This window comes from Schistocerca piceifrons, chromosome 2 (genome assembly GCF_021461385.2).
Source record: "Schistocerca piceifrons isolate TAMUIC-IGC-003096 chromosome 2, iqSchPice1.1, whole genome shotgun sequence".
NCBI classification, from domain to species: Eukaryota; Metazoa; Arthropoda; class Insecta; order Orthoptera; family Acrididae; genus Schistocerca; species Schistocerca piceifrons.
This window is the reverse complement of record NC_060139.1, coordinates 252,408,698-252,424,414: the sequence shown is the minus strand read 5'-3', so window position 1 is coordinate 252,424,414 and position 15,717 is coordinate 252,408,698. Positions and strand designations below refer to the sequence as shown.

The window sequence follows — 15,717 nt, the reverse complement described above, 5'->3', positions numbered from 1 at the left end:
CAAACCTTCATAAAACTTTTTCTTGCTGTCCCCACCACCACAGAATGATGATGAAGGAGAAAAAGTTCATCACTTTATCATCTTTTTGGTGTCCACACAGTCAAACATCAGCATCAGGCATGATGTTTCAACTTACTACTTCTTTAGCACCGACTCTAATTGCAACATATTTTGTAAACAGTATCCACATATACTACTGAATGTACCCGCAAAATTATATCATTGTTCGAAACATAGCTCAGGAGACATGATATCGTAAACATTGAGATGTGTGAAAAACTAGCTTTTGCTTAAAACTTTTTATGTTTACATGCTTAACGTAAAATATTTAGTACATTGACACATTTATAGCGTAATCAAATTTTTGAAGGTGTTTGTACATGTGAGTTCAATTATATAAAGAATCAGGGAGAGTTTACTGGTAATTTTTCTAAAAGGGTGAAAGTGTACAACCCAAGAAGATACTCTTGTAATCCTGTTCAATAGATTTGTAAGTAATAACCAACACGTAATAGACTTGTGACATCTCATAAAAATGGCATACACTCTGTTTTGTCCAGCACACTATTGTAATTTGTAACTTAAATATATAGTTAATATAGAGGGAAGACAAGTAATCTTTGCTCATTAATAGTGTGCAGTATATCAATTGAATTTTGCATTTTGAAGAATATTTGTCTTGTATAAATTTTAGATGCTATGTAATAAGGTTCTCCACTATCTATCCTGATGTTTATAACTGTTTCTGCTCAAAAATAAATTATGGTTACATGTCATTATCAATTTTCAGGGATTCAACCAGAAAATTAATCTTAATAAGCATTTACAAGTCCATGAAGACATAGACAAAAGAAAGCAGACATGTCGCTACTGTGATAAGACCTTTCTCAATCGTGACTCTCTGAAAATTCATGAGCTAAAACATACTCAAGGACAGCCACACTCATGCCCACTGTGTAACAAAGCATTTGTAAAGGTAAGCTTTATTGAAGGCATTTGATAATCTTAATTTCCGGTCATTTTAGTGCCTTTTTCCATTCATTTACAGTATAGATTGATAAAAACTCAGTAATATTTATTTCTTGGAATATATTTTCATTGACTTTTTTTAATACTCTGCTGTGTGGAAATATTCCTTTCTCGCATTTCAGAATAGCAAATAATGTGCTTTTTCTTCCTCGGACTACAGAAATGGACGTTAAACCCAACCTTCCTTTTCTTTCCGACTACAGAAAGTACTCATCAGCACTATGTTCAAGCAACCAATAAATTCATGTTGCTTAGTTGTGGAAAAGTTACTGATGAAAAGCCTATGCACTTCTCTAAGTAAGAGGTATCACAAGGGCATATGTCCTTGTTCCTCAAGATATGCAAAGCGGTCTGTGCTTTGGATATTTGATGTAGTTTCCAATATCATTGGCCTTTAGAGCTTTAAAAATGTTTTATTTTAAATTTGGAATATGGTGTTTTATAAACATGGTAGTGGATGTGCATGGGTGCCAGACTTTTCATGAATTGCAGTAGTTGTAAATGATTTTGAGGATAACTCAGTATTATAGAAGTGTAAAAGAGATGACAGATGAAAGACAACAAACTGATAAATCCACTGGTGAAGGAAATTGCAAAATGCGAAGAATTATAATGAGAACTGTTTTAGTGTGTGACAAATTTTTTACGCTGATAATGGTAAATTGATTAACTCATATATAGTGCTCATAATTGTATAACTGATATTGCTAAGTGAGCGAAGGCTAATGCAAAGATAAGGAAATGACTAATTCTGTCTTACGACACCAAACCTTTATTTCTCATCAGACAGTGCCAGACTGCCAAAGATTTGACATAAGCTCCAAATGATTTGTGATGTTTGCTCTGCTTAGATACAAATTTCAGATCATTGTATTAGAAGCACCTGTTGGTATAAACTAAATTTGATGAAATACAAACTCAGCTTTCTTTGTTAGACAAGCCAGTTGACAGTGGTGACCTTTGCGCATGATTTTTGCAAACATTGCTCAAAGAGTTTGATTATATTTATATTACGTGGCATGATTTACCTCCTGAAAATTATGGAATAAGTTACAAAAACTATGTTTAAGTTACATGTTTCAAATAATAGATTCTGAAGATGAAAATGTTGTTACTGCAGTGATGTAAAAAACAGAGGTTAACAAATGGCAACAGAGATGCACTCAGGCTACATCTGAAGCAGATGTCTCCAAAAGTCTCATTATCAAGGGCATGAAGATAGAAAATGCTTTAATGTGGCAAAGTAGGTCACTTATGAAACAATAATATAATAATGTCGTGTGATGAGGGCCTCCCATCGGGTAGACCGTTCGCCTGGTGCAAGTCTTTCGATTTGACGCCACTTCAGCGACTTGCGCATCGATGGGGGATGAAATGATGATGATTAGGGCAAGACAATACCCAGTCCCTGAGCAGAGAAAATCTCTGACCCAGCCGGGAATCGAACCTGGGCCCTTAGGATTGGCAGTCCGTCGCACTGACCACTCAGCTACCGGGGGCCAACTACTTATGAAAAATGGAATACAGGTTTGGTTTGGTTTGGATGTCAGTAAAACAGTCATCAATTGAGTGAGTGTCTTAACATAGACAAAAGAAAGGAGTGTGCTGTGTTGTAAGCTTGTGTAACATCAGTGGAAATTTCAAGAAATCATAGCCACACAGGTACTTCAAAAACTGAGAAGAAAGTTTTAGTGATGAGACACAGCAAGTTTTCTGTAGATATAAACAAACTGGACTGTGAGGATTGGTACATTGACAGTGGTGCAATGCATCATATAACATGATTGGTACGTCACATATGAGCCATTTGAAACTCCAAGAAAGATGGAGTGTGCCAAAAATTGGTGTATAATTGAAGCATTTGGTACAGTTCAAATTTATATATAGATATTCAATGGACAGAGTGATATTTTGAAGATGATTGACTTTGTTCAGATGAATCTTGTAACTTAATTTTCTGTTAAGAAATCTGCACAGGATCTGTAAAAGTAACAAGAAAGAGAACGTTGGCTTTAGGGTGTAATGACTTTTACAATCTTCAAGTAATGAATGTTAAGTAACAAAAAACATGCCTCCCTTGCTAGAGACTGTGTCTATATACATTGTAGAGTAGAATGCAGTCTTTTGACAGTGTTATGTCAGAACTGTGTAAGTAAATGGAAAATACTTATCATCCAGTGGTTTATCATTTGGCTGTGTAGATTGTTCATCAAAAATAGTATTGCATTGTTGTTGAAACTGTTGATACCTTACAGAGCTGCCATAAAAAATGGGTCATCAAAACAAATACTATGTGCACCAATTATCAAAGGAGTGTGGTATAGAGATAACAATTGATAGTGGCTTATTATGTTAGGAGTGTGTCTTTGGTAAAAATCATCAGCTGGAGTTTGATGAAAGAGTACAGAAACCCACTACACACAGACAATTAGCTTACAGAGCCCACTACATATAGACAATTAGTTTGCAGAGATGTTTGCAGAACAATGTAAGAAAAAGATTTGCAGTATCATTGATACTTCGGTGTTTTTGAGTATGGTTTTTCCAGTTTCAAGGTAATGTCCTTTTGTGACAAAAAGATGAAATTAAAGAAAAGCCATCACTGCTTAGTACAATGATAAAGACTAAAGTTGATGTTATGGTGAAAGAATTATGTACACATGATGGCAGTGTGTTCCATAATACAGGTGTTCATAGGTTTACTGGATAAGTTGGAGCAAAATGTTCAGTTACTGCACCAAGTAACTGTAAGTAGAATGGAGACATTGAGCAGGAAAATAAAACCCTGCGTGGGATGGGACATTTTTGGCTGTGCTATGCTCTGCTGAACACTTACCAAAAGCAATGCAGCATTGTTGGCTGCAAAATAGACTCAGAACAAAACTGGTTCCATGAAAATTAAAGGTTAAACTCCAATTGAGACATTATGGAGAAGGAAGGTCATTTTGACATTTTGGTGATATTTGGAACATAATGCTATGTATGGTTTTTCCGTGCTAAAATGGGAGAATTTTGGTGCTGAATCTTAAAAGGATATTTAGTTGGTTATGATGATTTTATATAGAGATGTAAAATTCAACTGCAATCAATTACAGAGACCATTGACTCAAGTGACCAAACAGATTGTTGAGATGTCCGATATAGTTAAAAAGGAAGATGTTAAAGAAACTGATTGTGAAAATGTTGATTTTTCAAGAGGATATTTAACAGGATTATATGAGCCAAGATGTAGTTATATTATTATTATTATTATTATTATGTGTGTATGGACCCTGTTGGATCTCACATTACGTTTATGATTCGTCTTTCTAATAGACTGTATAGCTTTTATTCTTTTCTTCTGACCACTTGGTCCCTGATCTTTTAGGGACTTTATTCTGTGGCTTTACTACCCACCTATTTATCTTCTGACTGTAAAGTTTCCTGTCTAGTATGTCCGATGTTCCTATCTGTGACTTTTGCAAGTCAAATTTGACTTCTTCTACCCATGGAGTGTTCTTCAGTTTTGCAGTGTATGTCAAAATCTTGTGAGTTAGACTTGAAGATGGGAGTCTATGACTGTGTCTGTAGAATTTCAGCCTTCGTTTTCCAATATCTGTGGCAAGGTTGGACAGTTCTTCTGTTGCTTTGCGCGATTTGCGTCTTTACCCCTCTTCTGTTTTATCTGGTTCCAGCATTTTCCTCATGATTTTTCTTTCCTCCTTCATGATGTTCTCCAGATCGCCTTTTCTATTAAGTACCAAGGTTTTGCTCGTGTACAGCACTTCAGTTTTAATCACTGTATTATAATGTTTGATCTTTGTGTGAATGGACATACATTTCTTGTTGTAGATTTCACACATTCTCCCATATGCTCATTTGAGCTTTTGTAACCAAAGTTTTGGTGCTCCCTTTTCCAACCCTGTTGATTCTATGATCTCACCAAGATATTTGAAGTGTGGAACTTGTTTGATCTGCCCATATTTTGTGTTCAGTTTCTGAATGTTGAATTTAGTGCAAACAAACTTGGTCTTCTCGAATGAAATTTGTAGTCCAGTTTTCTCAGCGCATTCCTTGAGGACTTCAATCTGTCTGATCGTTGTATTTTCGCAGGCTGCAGGTATCACTAGGTCGTCTGCGAAAGCTAAACAACTGACCTTGATGTCATCATTCTTTCATCCAAGTTGACGGTGTTTCCAGTGGTCCTGGGTTTTCAATTCTTTCTCCCATTCTCGTATGACTTTATCCAGATCAAGGTTGAAGAGCAGTGGTGACAATCCATCACCTTGTTGCACACCGGTCTTTATCTCAAAGGGCTCTGACAATTTGCCCATGAATTTCACTTTTGACTTCGTGCCCTTGAGTGTTTCCTTGATGAGTCTTAATGTCTTTCGATCAAGTCCTTGTTCGTCTAAGATGTTAAAGACCATCTGTCGATTGACCGAATCATATGCCTTCTTGAAGTCGACGAACATACAGATGATCAGAGAGCTTCAGGTTATGTAGTTACAAGTAATGAAAAGGTCAGTAACCATTTGTATGAGGTGGGATCAAAAAGTAACGGGATTTTTTAAAATTTTGTGGGCTTTATACATCTGATTTTCAATTTTTTTTTATCTTGTTGGTACCTGTTTTGAATATTTAGTTTATTGTTGACAGTCAAAAAGGTTATACTTGTTTTTGAATGCTCAGTAAATTTTTACTTTTGAAAAATATGGATCAGAGAATTTGCAGTAATTTTCTCAAAAAATGGAACATTCGAAATGTTGATGGTGGGTTTTGGTGGATCTACTATGATTAATTGGCCAAACATTTCAAATAGGGTTGAGAAAATATTGAAGACAACAACTGCCCTGAATGCCCTAGCACATCAATTACTGATGACAGTGTGGAAGAAGTAAAGAAAATGTTCTGGAAAATTGCTGAATCACCATCAGAGAGGTTGCGATGATGTCAGCACATCCTTGGCCTCATGCCGAGCAATTTTTTCTGATGTTTTGGGCATGAAACATGTAGCAGCAAAGTCTGTTCTGAAATTGTTGAATTTCATCCAAAAAATGTCTCACAAACATCAGTCAGGAATTGTTGAATGAAGTTGACAATGATTCATAACTTCCTTAGAAGGTTGTAACAGGTGAAAAAACATGGGTATACGGGTATGACGTCGAAACCAAGACCCGGTCATCCCAATGGAAACTGAAGAGCTAAGACCAAAAAAAAAATTGAGAAGTTTAATCACATGTGAAGGTCCTTCTCACTGGTTTCTTTGCTTACAATGTGATAGTGCATCAAGAGTTCCTGCCTTGATGGTTTTACGATCAGTAAGGAATAATACGTGGAAGTTATGCCTTGCTTGTGTGAAACAATCCAAAGAAAACTATCAGAGCTGCGGCATAACTAGTCATGGCAATTGCATCATCATATGCTCCCATTCACACCTCAATGCTTGTTTATGATTTTTTGGCAGAAAACAAAAATGTTATGATGCCTCAACCACCATATTTGCCAGACATGGCCCCTATGACTTCTTTCTATTCCCGAGGCTGAAGAGAACCACGAAAGGATGTTGTTAAATGACCTTTGTGAGATAAACAGAACTGCTGAAGGAACTTAACACCATAATAGAAAGTGAGTTCCACAAGTGTAACCAAGATTGGAAAAAGTGCTGGCACAAGCATATTGTATCTGAGGGTGATTACTTTGAAGGGGACAATGTTGATGTTGATGAGTAAATAAAGATTCTTTAAGAAAAACAAATATTCCCATTAATTTTTGGTCACACCTGGTGTGACAGTGAAGGACAAATTGAGAGCAACTTCAAAGCAAGAAATGAAGATGAAGGAAGCCAAAATTTCCATCAATGGTGAAATTTGAAGAAACTATGTCACTCTGAAGATTTAGCCCTTCAGCTGAGAATGATGCTTCTTTGTGAAACATGAAAGAATTATGAAGAAGCAGTGCAGTCAGAAAATTCTAAAGAATGGGAGAAAGTAATGGAAGAAGAATTCTCTGGGGAAAAAACCCCATGAGAACTAGTTTATAAAACTAAAAACATAAGGTTATGGAAAATTGATGGGATTTTGTTAAAAAATTAAATACAAATAATGTAATGTTTCAACATGAGGCTCAGTTAGTGGCTAAAGAATATATCAGTGATGTGAAATAGATTACATTGATATATTTAGCCCTGTAGCAAGATTTGAGATGATGAGAGGTCTCTGTTGAGTGTTGCAAATCAATTTGGTTGGTATATAAGGCAATTTGATGTAAGGACAGCCTTTTTCAACGGCATTTTGAAGGACCAAAGTTATGTGTATCAATGCAGCTTGCTTCGCCGGAGGGGGCAGCAGATGGTGGAGGCTGGGTAACGGCTGGCCCGTCGACATGGGCAGGGGCAAGGTTTCTGTCACTGCTGAGCAGAGAACTCCACAGTGGGAGCTGCAGGATCTACCCCCTGTGGCACCTTATTTTGCAGCTGAAGCTAGGATGACAGAGGGTGCCGTGGGGGACACCAGTGCGGTAGTACACTGCTGCAATTGGGAAACTTTTGCTGGAGAATGCTGCGACTGACCCCATGGCAGTGAATGCTGTGACTGACCCTGTGACCTGGCTGACTGGAAGATGGTCCAACACATCACAGTCGCAACTGATAAGAATGATGGATCAGCTGCTCCTGAACTACACCCACAACAAAAAACTACTGACCTTTGCAGCTCACAACTACACCTAGCAGTGTCCTGTGCTGCCGACCAAAAGATCGGGCCCAAATGGCAGCCCCACGAGAAAAACATGGTGGGTTATGATGGACTGAGGCATGCAATTCGAGGTGCAACAAATCCGAAACACCCGCAGTTGTCACCCATGCAATGTTCTGCTGCACTACACCCATTAACCAGTGTCATTTGGTAAGCTTGATAGAGCACTGTCATGGGACAAGGTAGAGACAGACATCTTCATTTGGATCTTGAAGATACACACAAAGTGCTCCTCCTGCTACTCAGAAGCTTGGCTACCATTGCAACTGCAAAAGTCTTCACATTCCTCTGAAACAATTGCCAAATGTTATCAGATATGAAGATCCAGGGAGAATCCTTAACAGTAAAAATGACCCACAACACACAGTTTTCATCAGTATGCTGGCTAGTGGACTGGTACAGAAAGTCATAAGAATAAGGACCAAAAAGGAAACCAGCAGCTTTAGTTTGGTGTTCAGTAGGAACTCCACCCCATATAAGAAAATGTGAAACTTTTTAACTTTGAAAACGATAGCCAGTGCCTCTGTCTCCACCAGTGAATAATTGTGTTGTGCTACAGAAAGTGTCTTTTGATGTGAAAGTGACAGGCTGCTCGGTTTTGATGTGACAGAATTGAACTAGTTCCATACTGGGACATGTCACAAGCCGCGGTTAAATATTTACCCAGTGGAAAGCAGCCAAACACGGACCGGAGTACAGACACTGCTCGAGGGACTGAAAATCCATCAAAAATCTGCAGAGCAGAAAAATTTGACATCCTTTTGGCAAAGCTGGTTAAGAGAATGGCACATGTGTGGCCTAGGGAATGGAGTTACCATAATATGAAATCTTGTCCAAGGAGGACTTGAGTTTCTTCAGCTTCTTGGGTACTGGCAGGTTCATGGTAGGTTTTGCTTACTCATCCGCAGGGACAAGGCCATCTTTGTTGACCACATACCCTCAAAAATTCCCCCTTGGGAAAAAAAATTCCTATTTGCAACAGTGGCCGTTCTCCAACAGTTGTTGGAAAACTGCCACCTGCAGATTCATCAAAAGCTCGGCCTGTGTGGAGTCCATGACTGAGAGGCCATTGAGGTAGTTCATGTAACAAGGAATGTCCTGAATCAACAACTCCAAATATTGTTGATAAATTCTAGGTGTGGATAAGATTCTAAAAGGCAAGTGAGTACAGTAATAAAGCCCAAAGGGCATATTGAGCACAAAGAAACTCAGAGAAAGGGCATCCAGCGGCAACTGCAAGTTGATGTATGAGAAATACTGGCCACCTGATAACCTCACCAACAACTTCTCCAGCTATGGAAAGGGATATGACCCCCATGACACACTCTGCATTGATCGTCTGTTTAAAATTCACAGCAAAGGTGCATGGTGTCATGTGGCTTCTGCCTTACCACCAAAGAGGCGGCCTACTAACTTCAGAAGAGAGGAGAAATGACACCAAAGTCCTGCCAGTGCTGCAACTTGACCTTGATCTTGACCTTGTCACACATGATGAAGGGAATGGGACAGGGATGAGAAAATTTAGGTACTGCCGATGGCTTAAAGGAGACGTTCTTCAAAATTTTCTGTTGGATCTGGAGTATTATTGAACAGCTGGTCTTATAACTGTAGTAAAGAGTTCAAATCTTGTATGGGGACCCACTGAGACACTAAATGTACTTTGTCAACCTAAAACAGAAAAGGCACGTAATCCAAAAATATTTGAGCCAGTGATGAATTTACTATTAATGATGTAAGTTCCACATTCCACATTCTTATAAAGTGCAGAGACAGAAAGTTGACCATTAGAGGAATACGCTGTTTACAATAAAACACAGCTTGATGGTGTGGCTGTTTGCAATGCAGGACAGCCCAAGAGCCGATACATACTTAAGTTAATTAGGCTGACTGACACTCCCGTGTGTACCCGAAACTCAATCAGTCACGCATCCACTACCTGTGACAGTAGAATGTACTGTGGTGATGCTTGCAGGGTATTGGGGAACACCTTTGAGTCCAGGGAAAATACTGGAGACTCTGACAACAGCCCTGGGGTTCGCTGACTGTCACAACTGTTGCCAAATGTCCTATTTTGCAGTAGGCCCCACACATGGCTTCTGTGTGTGGATAATCCTGTCGAACTTGCACCAGATGATAGCTGGGGCAGGACTGCTGGCTTGTCCATTGAGCAGAAAGACATCTACCAAAAAAATCAGCAAAACATCATGAGTGGGGATGACGACACTTTGCTGAGCATGATGCAGTCAAAGGTGGACAGCACTGTGACTTGACTGCACTTTAATTGTTAATGGCATCAACACACAGTGGCTCAGAAGAAGTCAAGGCCTCCTGGCTCACTACACATTTTACTGGGAGCTGTGTACCACATGCATCTGACTTCCCCTCCTGCCATATTTCAGAAAGTATGTCCCTTACCACTGCCATAAATTCATGTAATTCCATAATATTAGTGACTTCGGCTAGAAAAGGTCTGCCAAGACGAATGCCCTGGTTTAAACCTCCAGATCAGGTATTAACTGGGTGATCATGTCCCTAATTAGTGAGGCCACATACAATGTAGCGCACTGGGGACATTCAAAACTACACTTGTGGGAGAGACCTTGCAGGTCAGTGATCCAAGCCATGTATGAGTGCTGGGAGCACTTTTTGTGCTGGTTAAATTGTAACCATGTTGCCACCACATGGGTTTGATGAACAATTACCTCATGATAAATGGACAAAGTTTATCAAAAGTAAGTTTCTCGGTGTTTGTAGAAGACTTCAAATTTTGAATGGACTGGATTGATGATGTGCTGTACCTGGCAGGGCAGCAAGAACTGCCACAGATAATATTCCCACCTTTGTGTAGCCTTGTAGAAACCAATGAATTGCATTGGGGGGGGGGGGGGGGGGGGGGAGGCAAGGGAGATAACTTCTCTGCTAGCCCCTGGTCTGCTATCAGCTCCACACGAGTAGGGAGGAGTTCTGTTTTCTGATTGAGTAGTTCCTTTGTTTGCTCCTGTTGTAGTTTTTGTTATCATTCCTGGAGGAGTTACTCCTCCCTCCAGTATTGCAAAAATGCTGGGTCCATGGTGGCCACAATTTAATGGTATGAGGAAAGAAAAAGAAAGTGTGTCACACGTTTAGAAATGTCTGATGTCACCACTTTAGTATCGCAATGTGTGAGTTAATCTGTGTAGAGCAGAGAGTCCAAACACCATGTAGAGAATGAGCACGAATGAAAACACAACACGCGACTAGCGACTGCTGCACAAGACTATGCTGGTCTGCAGGCATTGAAATCAGTGTCAGAACTGTCTGAGCATGCCTATTGCTGCCCATGCCACACTTCAACCATGCTGTCCTGAAAGCATTCTGTACTATTCCGCTGCAGTGCCAATGCCATCTCGATGTTTGCTGGGTGGGTATACTAAGCTCTGCAAGAGGATAGTTAGTGTTGCCAGTATACACCCTCTGTCTATGCTCATTCATTCTAACTGATAACCTGGTGGTTGTCATACCAGTGTAGAAGACTGAACAGTATTTTCATAACGGCTCATACACAACATGTCATTTCACAGGTTTGTCCATTACTGTTTTACTAGTTACAGTGCTGACATAGGTGATGGTAGGAGGGTGCAAAGAACAAGTCTTACAGTGGGGACAGTCACAGGGGTAGGAGACACAGGGTAGGGAAATGTGTGCAGAAGGAGTATAATGTCTGACCCTATGTTCCTTCTGCACCTATGTCCCTGCCCAATGGCTCCTACACCTATGACCATTCCCACTGTAAGACTGTTCCCTAAACTGATAATGCAAGTGCCAGGATGGTACCTTCGAGAGAAACACAACCCACATCCTTCCCCACACTTTCCAATTTGAGCTACTGCTTTGTGTCTAATGACCTTGTCATGCCTGAGACATGCTTCAGGTTGAAGGAAGGGAAGAATATTCCAACCCAAACTGTAATTAATAAAGCTCTGTGGTTTACAAACCAACATGCATCTTGAAAATGAGTTTATGCTATCACAAGTTTAACACTAAAACAGTATTTAATATTTTAAATGACACATACTTGAGCAGAATGTATGCATTAGTGTGAATGAAAATGGGAAGATGTGACCCACCCACTTCCCACCTCTCCTTTCAGCCAACTGTTATATTGCTCTTTGTAGAGAACATGATTCATTGCTCTTAAATCATCAACAGCAAAAACTTGGCACCTGCTAGAGTGAGTGACATGAGACAGGGGCAACCTTTCTAGTAAACTGGAACAGTTTCTGTAGATACTATCAAAAATTCAATGAGCATGTTAATGTAAGGTGGAAAACACAATAATTGTATCAATCACCAAAAAGTTGCACTTACATGGTCGTATACAAATATAGGATAATTGTCGTATGAGTAATGGTAGTGAAACACATTTGTAAAGGGTGTTCAAAATGAAGTCCACACAGAACAAAATTATTGCAACATTGGACTCACATTTGGGAGGACCTGGTGAAAATTTCCAAACGACCATTCAAATTAAAGTTTACCAGGGTTTTTGTTAGCCACTTGAGGTGAATCCTGGGATAATAGGATACAATAGATTTCTTTTCCTCTTCCATAGCTTCGCCTCTGTCTCTGCAACGTCATCATCAATGAGACATTAAATCCTGATATTACTACACTTGCTCTTATTTCTTTCCGATGAAATCATAGAAAGTGACTACAGTCATTGTCATTTGTACCCATACATTGTCTCTCTCATTAAATATGTTTTCATTGCTTTTATAGCTTGCTCTCAACGTTGGTATGTAACACTTGGTTGGTTGTCAAAAGTTACAATTTACAGTAAATAAAAATTTAAAATATTTGAAGATTTTTTTAAGAAGAGAAGGGATAATTGCAAGCCTAGTGTATAGCATATAATGAAAAGTATCCGGACACCTCCATCTGTAATGCTGGAATTCAGTATGGTTTTGCCCACCCTTAGCCTTGATAATGGCTTCCACTCTTGCAGGCATACATTCAGTCAGGTTCTGGAAGGTTTCTTGGGAAATGGGAGCCCATTCTTCACGGAGTGCTGCACTGAGGAGAGGTATCGATGTCGGTTGGTGAGACCTGGTATGAAGTCGGCACTCCAAAACATCCCAAAGGTGTTCTATAGGATTCAGGTCAGGACTCTGTGCAGGCCAGTCCATTACAGGGGTGTTATTATCATGTAACCACTCTGCCACAGGCCGTGCATTATGAACAGGTGCTCAATCGTGTTGCAAGATGCAATCGCCATCCCCGAATTGCTATTCAACAGTGGGAAGCAAGAAGGTGCTTAAAACATCAATGTAGACCTGTGCTGTGATAATGCCCAACAAAACAACAAGGAGTGCAAGCCCCCTCCATGAGAAGCATGACCACACTGTAACACCACCGCCTCCAAATTTTACTGTTGGCGCAACACATGCTGGCAGATGATGTTCACTGGGCATTTGCCATACCCACACCCTGCCATCAGATCGCCACATTGTGTACCATGATTCATCACTCCACAAAACATTTTCCCACTGTTCAGTCGTCCAGCGTTTAGGATCCATACACCAAGTGAGGCATTGCTTGGCACTTACTGGCTTGATGTGTGGGGCTTACGAGCAACTTCTCGACCATGAAATCCAAGCTTTCTCAACTTCCGCCTAATTGTCATAGTATGCAGTGGATACTGATGCAGTTTGGAATTCCTGTCAGATGGTCTGGATAGATTTCTGCCTATTACACATTACGACCCTCTTCAACTGTCAGCAGTCTCTGTCAGTCAACAGGCGAGTTCGGCCTGTACGCTTTTGTGCTGTACCTGTTCCTTCACGTTTCCACTTCACTATCACATTAGAAACAGTGGGCCAAGGGATGTTTAGGAGCGTGGAAATCGCGCGTACAGGCATATGACACAAGTGACACCCAGTTGTCTGACTACGTTCGAAGTCCGTGAGTTCCGCGGAGTGCCTCATTCGGCTCTCTCACGATGTCTGATGACTACTGAGGTTGTTGATATGGAGTACCTGGCAGTAGGTAGCAGCACAGTGCACCTAATATGAAAAACGTACATTTTTGGGGATGTTCGGATACTTTTGATCACATAGTGTATCTCTTTGCTCCTATGTTGTAATTATGACTACATGTAATTCTCATAAAATAAATTGGAAATATTTTTTTCGTTATTGTGGAAGCATGTTGTCTTTGAGCTATTGTTGCAATGCTCATGCATACAAAGCTGATACTTTCAACAAACATATACTAGGAAGATTATAACTTACTTCACAGAAAATTCATTAATAGTATTAGGCCAGGTAGGTCTTTGTTCTTAAGTGTATTTAATTAGTGTTCATTGTTGGTGTAAACAAGATCGCATGTAATTTCGATAAAACAAGTTGGAAATGTTCATTCCATTATTATGGGAGAATATCACTTCAGAACTGTTTTTACAAAGATCTTATATACAATGTGACCCAAAACAGTCTGAAAAGCTTGCAAGGGTATTGCAGAGTAGGTTGTGCTGAGAAATAATTGTTATGAAAGAAATTGGATACATTGTGCTGTTTCTCAGTTAATTAGCATTGAAGGCTGTTGCACATGCAGATTCAAGCGACCTGCCAGATACAGATAGTGTCAGTTGTTCTCGTAGCATAGATGACAGTGCACAAGACTGCTCAGCCTTTGGTTTTGGTTTGAACCTTACTACCATACCATGTTCTGTTCAGTTTTTCTAGTGCTCTCTTGTTCAGTTGTAGGAACCCAAGCAAAGAACACATTTGGCAACACTGTCTCTGGGAGGAGGACGGGGGAGGGGGGGGGGGGGGCACTTGAATATCTGTGCACAATGACCTGATTGGCTAAGTTCAATGCTACTTAACTTGGAAACAGCACAAGATATCAAACTTTTTTCTTAACAGTTATTTCTGAGCACAGCCTACTTTGCAATACCATTACTATCTTTTCAGACTGTTTCTGCCCACATTGCATAAAGCCAATATATTTAATGTATAGAGATGGCGGATATCAGTTGTTATTCTTTCATGTGAATATGAAATCTTGAGATATATTCAATTAAAGAAAAGCTGTGGTGTATAATTAACTGTTTGAGAATATGCTTGTTTGTAACTGTGCTGCCTGCCACTGTTGTGTAATGAAACAGAAATGTAAAACCTGAAAATCAAATAAAACTTTCATGACATACTGCAAAGCTGCATAATCTTTTGTATTATAGTCATATTTTTTATTCCAGGAACATCAACTGCGGAATCACATTAAAAGGTTACATGCAGGTCAGATCCTATCATGTCCCTTCTGCCCATTGACCTTCAGACATCGCAGTTCCCTTAGTCGCCATCTTGAGAGACGTCATGCAGAGCTTCGTGACCAATGGAACACTCCAAACTTCTTAGAGAGTGTCAGTGCAATAGCACAAGAGTCACTCTCCTGTCCATACTGCTCCCAGACTTTCAAAAACAATAATTCTTTGTACCATCATTTAGAGAAGTCTCATGGTGATAACCGTGCTGAGTGGAGTATTCCAAATTTGTTACAAACAGTAACAGTAGCACCACAGGATACAGAAGATATAACAGGTGTTCCACAAGGTAAAGCGTATGCAAAAGCAATGGACTTTTTAGCATACAGTTAAATACCCTCAATCTTTGTTCGTCACCTTGTTATAAATTGCACTATGTATTCTTATATAACAATACTTGCTATTTTTTTGTGACAAACTGAATTTGTGTGCCATACAGGGATTCAAGTCAGAACCTTCTGTCTTTCATCAGTGATACAGTATGAATCACACTCCATAGACTGGCACAGATTTCAACATACCAAGAAGGCACACATGTAAAAATTTGAAACATTGAATCGCTTCACTGCATGTGCACACGTCATACCATTGATACCACACTGCTCACAAATGACAAAAGGTTCTGGATACATGGCTTGGTCTGGACACAGT

The 15,717-nt window shown here is 39.7% G+C and overlaps 1 protein-coding gene across 4 annotated transcripts in view; it reads left to right on the top strand.

Annotated features, from left to right (window-relative positions):
- LOC124774108 overlaps positions 1-15,717 on the top strand; it is a 261,535-nt gene that overhangs the window by 233,295 nt on the left and 12,523 nt on the right. For all 4 annotated transcript variants that reach the window (XR_007015127.1, XM_047249456.1, XM_047249457.1 and 1 more), the window contains exons 18-19: positions 791-976; positions 15,001-15,355. Coding sequence is in view for 3 of the 4 variants with exons in the window: in XM_047249456.1 (XP_047105412.1) it covers positions 791-976; positions 15,001-15,355 (541 nt within the window). In the remaining variant the exon portion in view is untranslated. The remainder of the gene's footprint in view (positions 1-790; positions 977-15,000; positions 15,356-15,717) is intronic.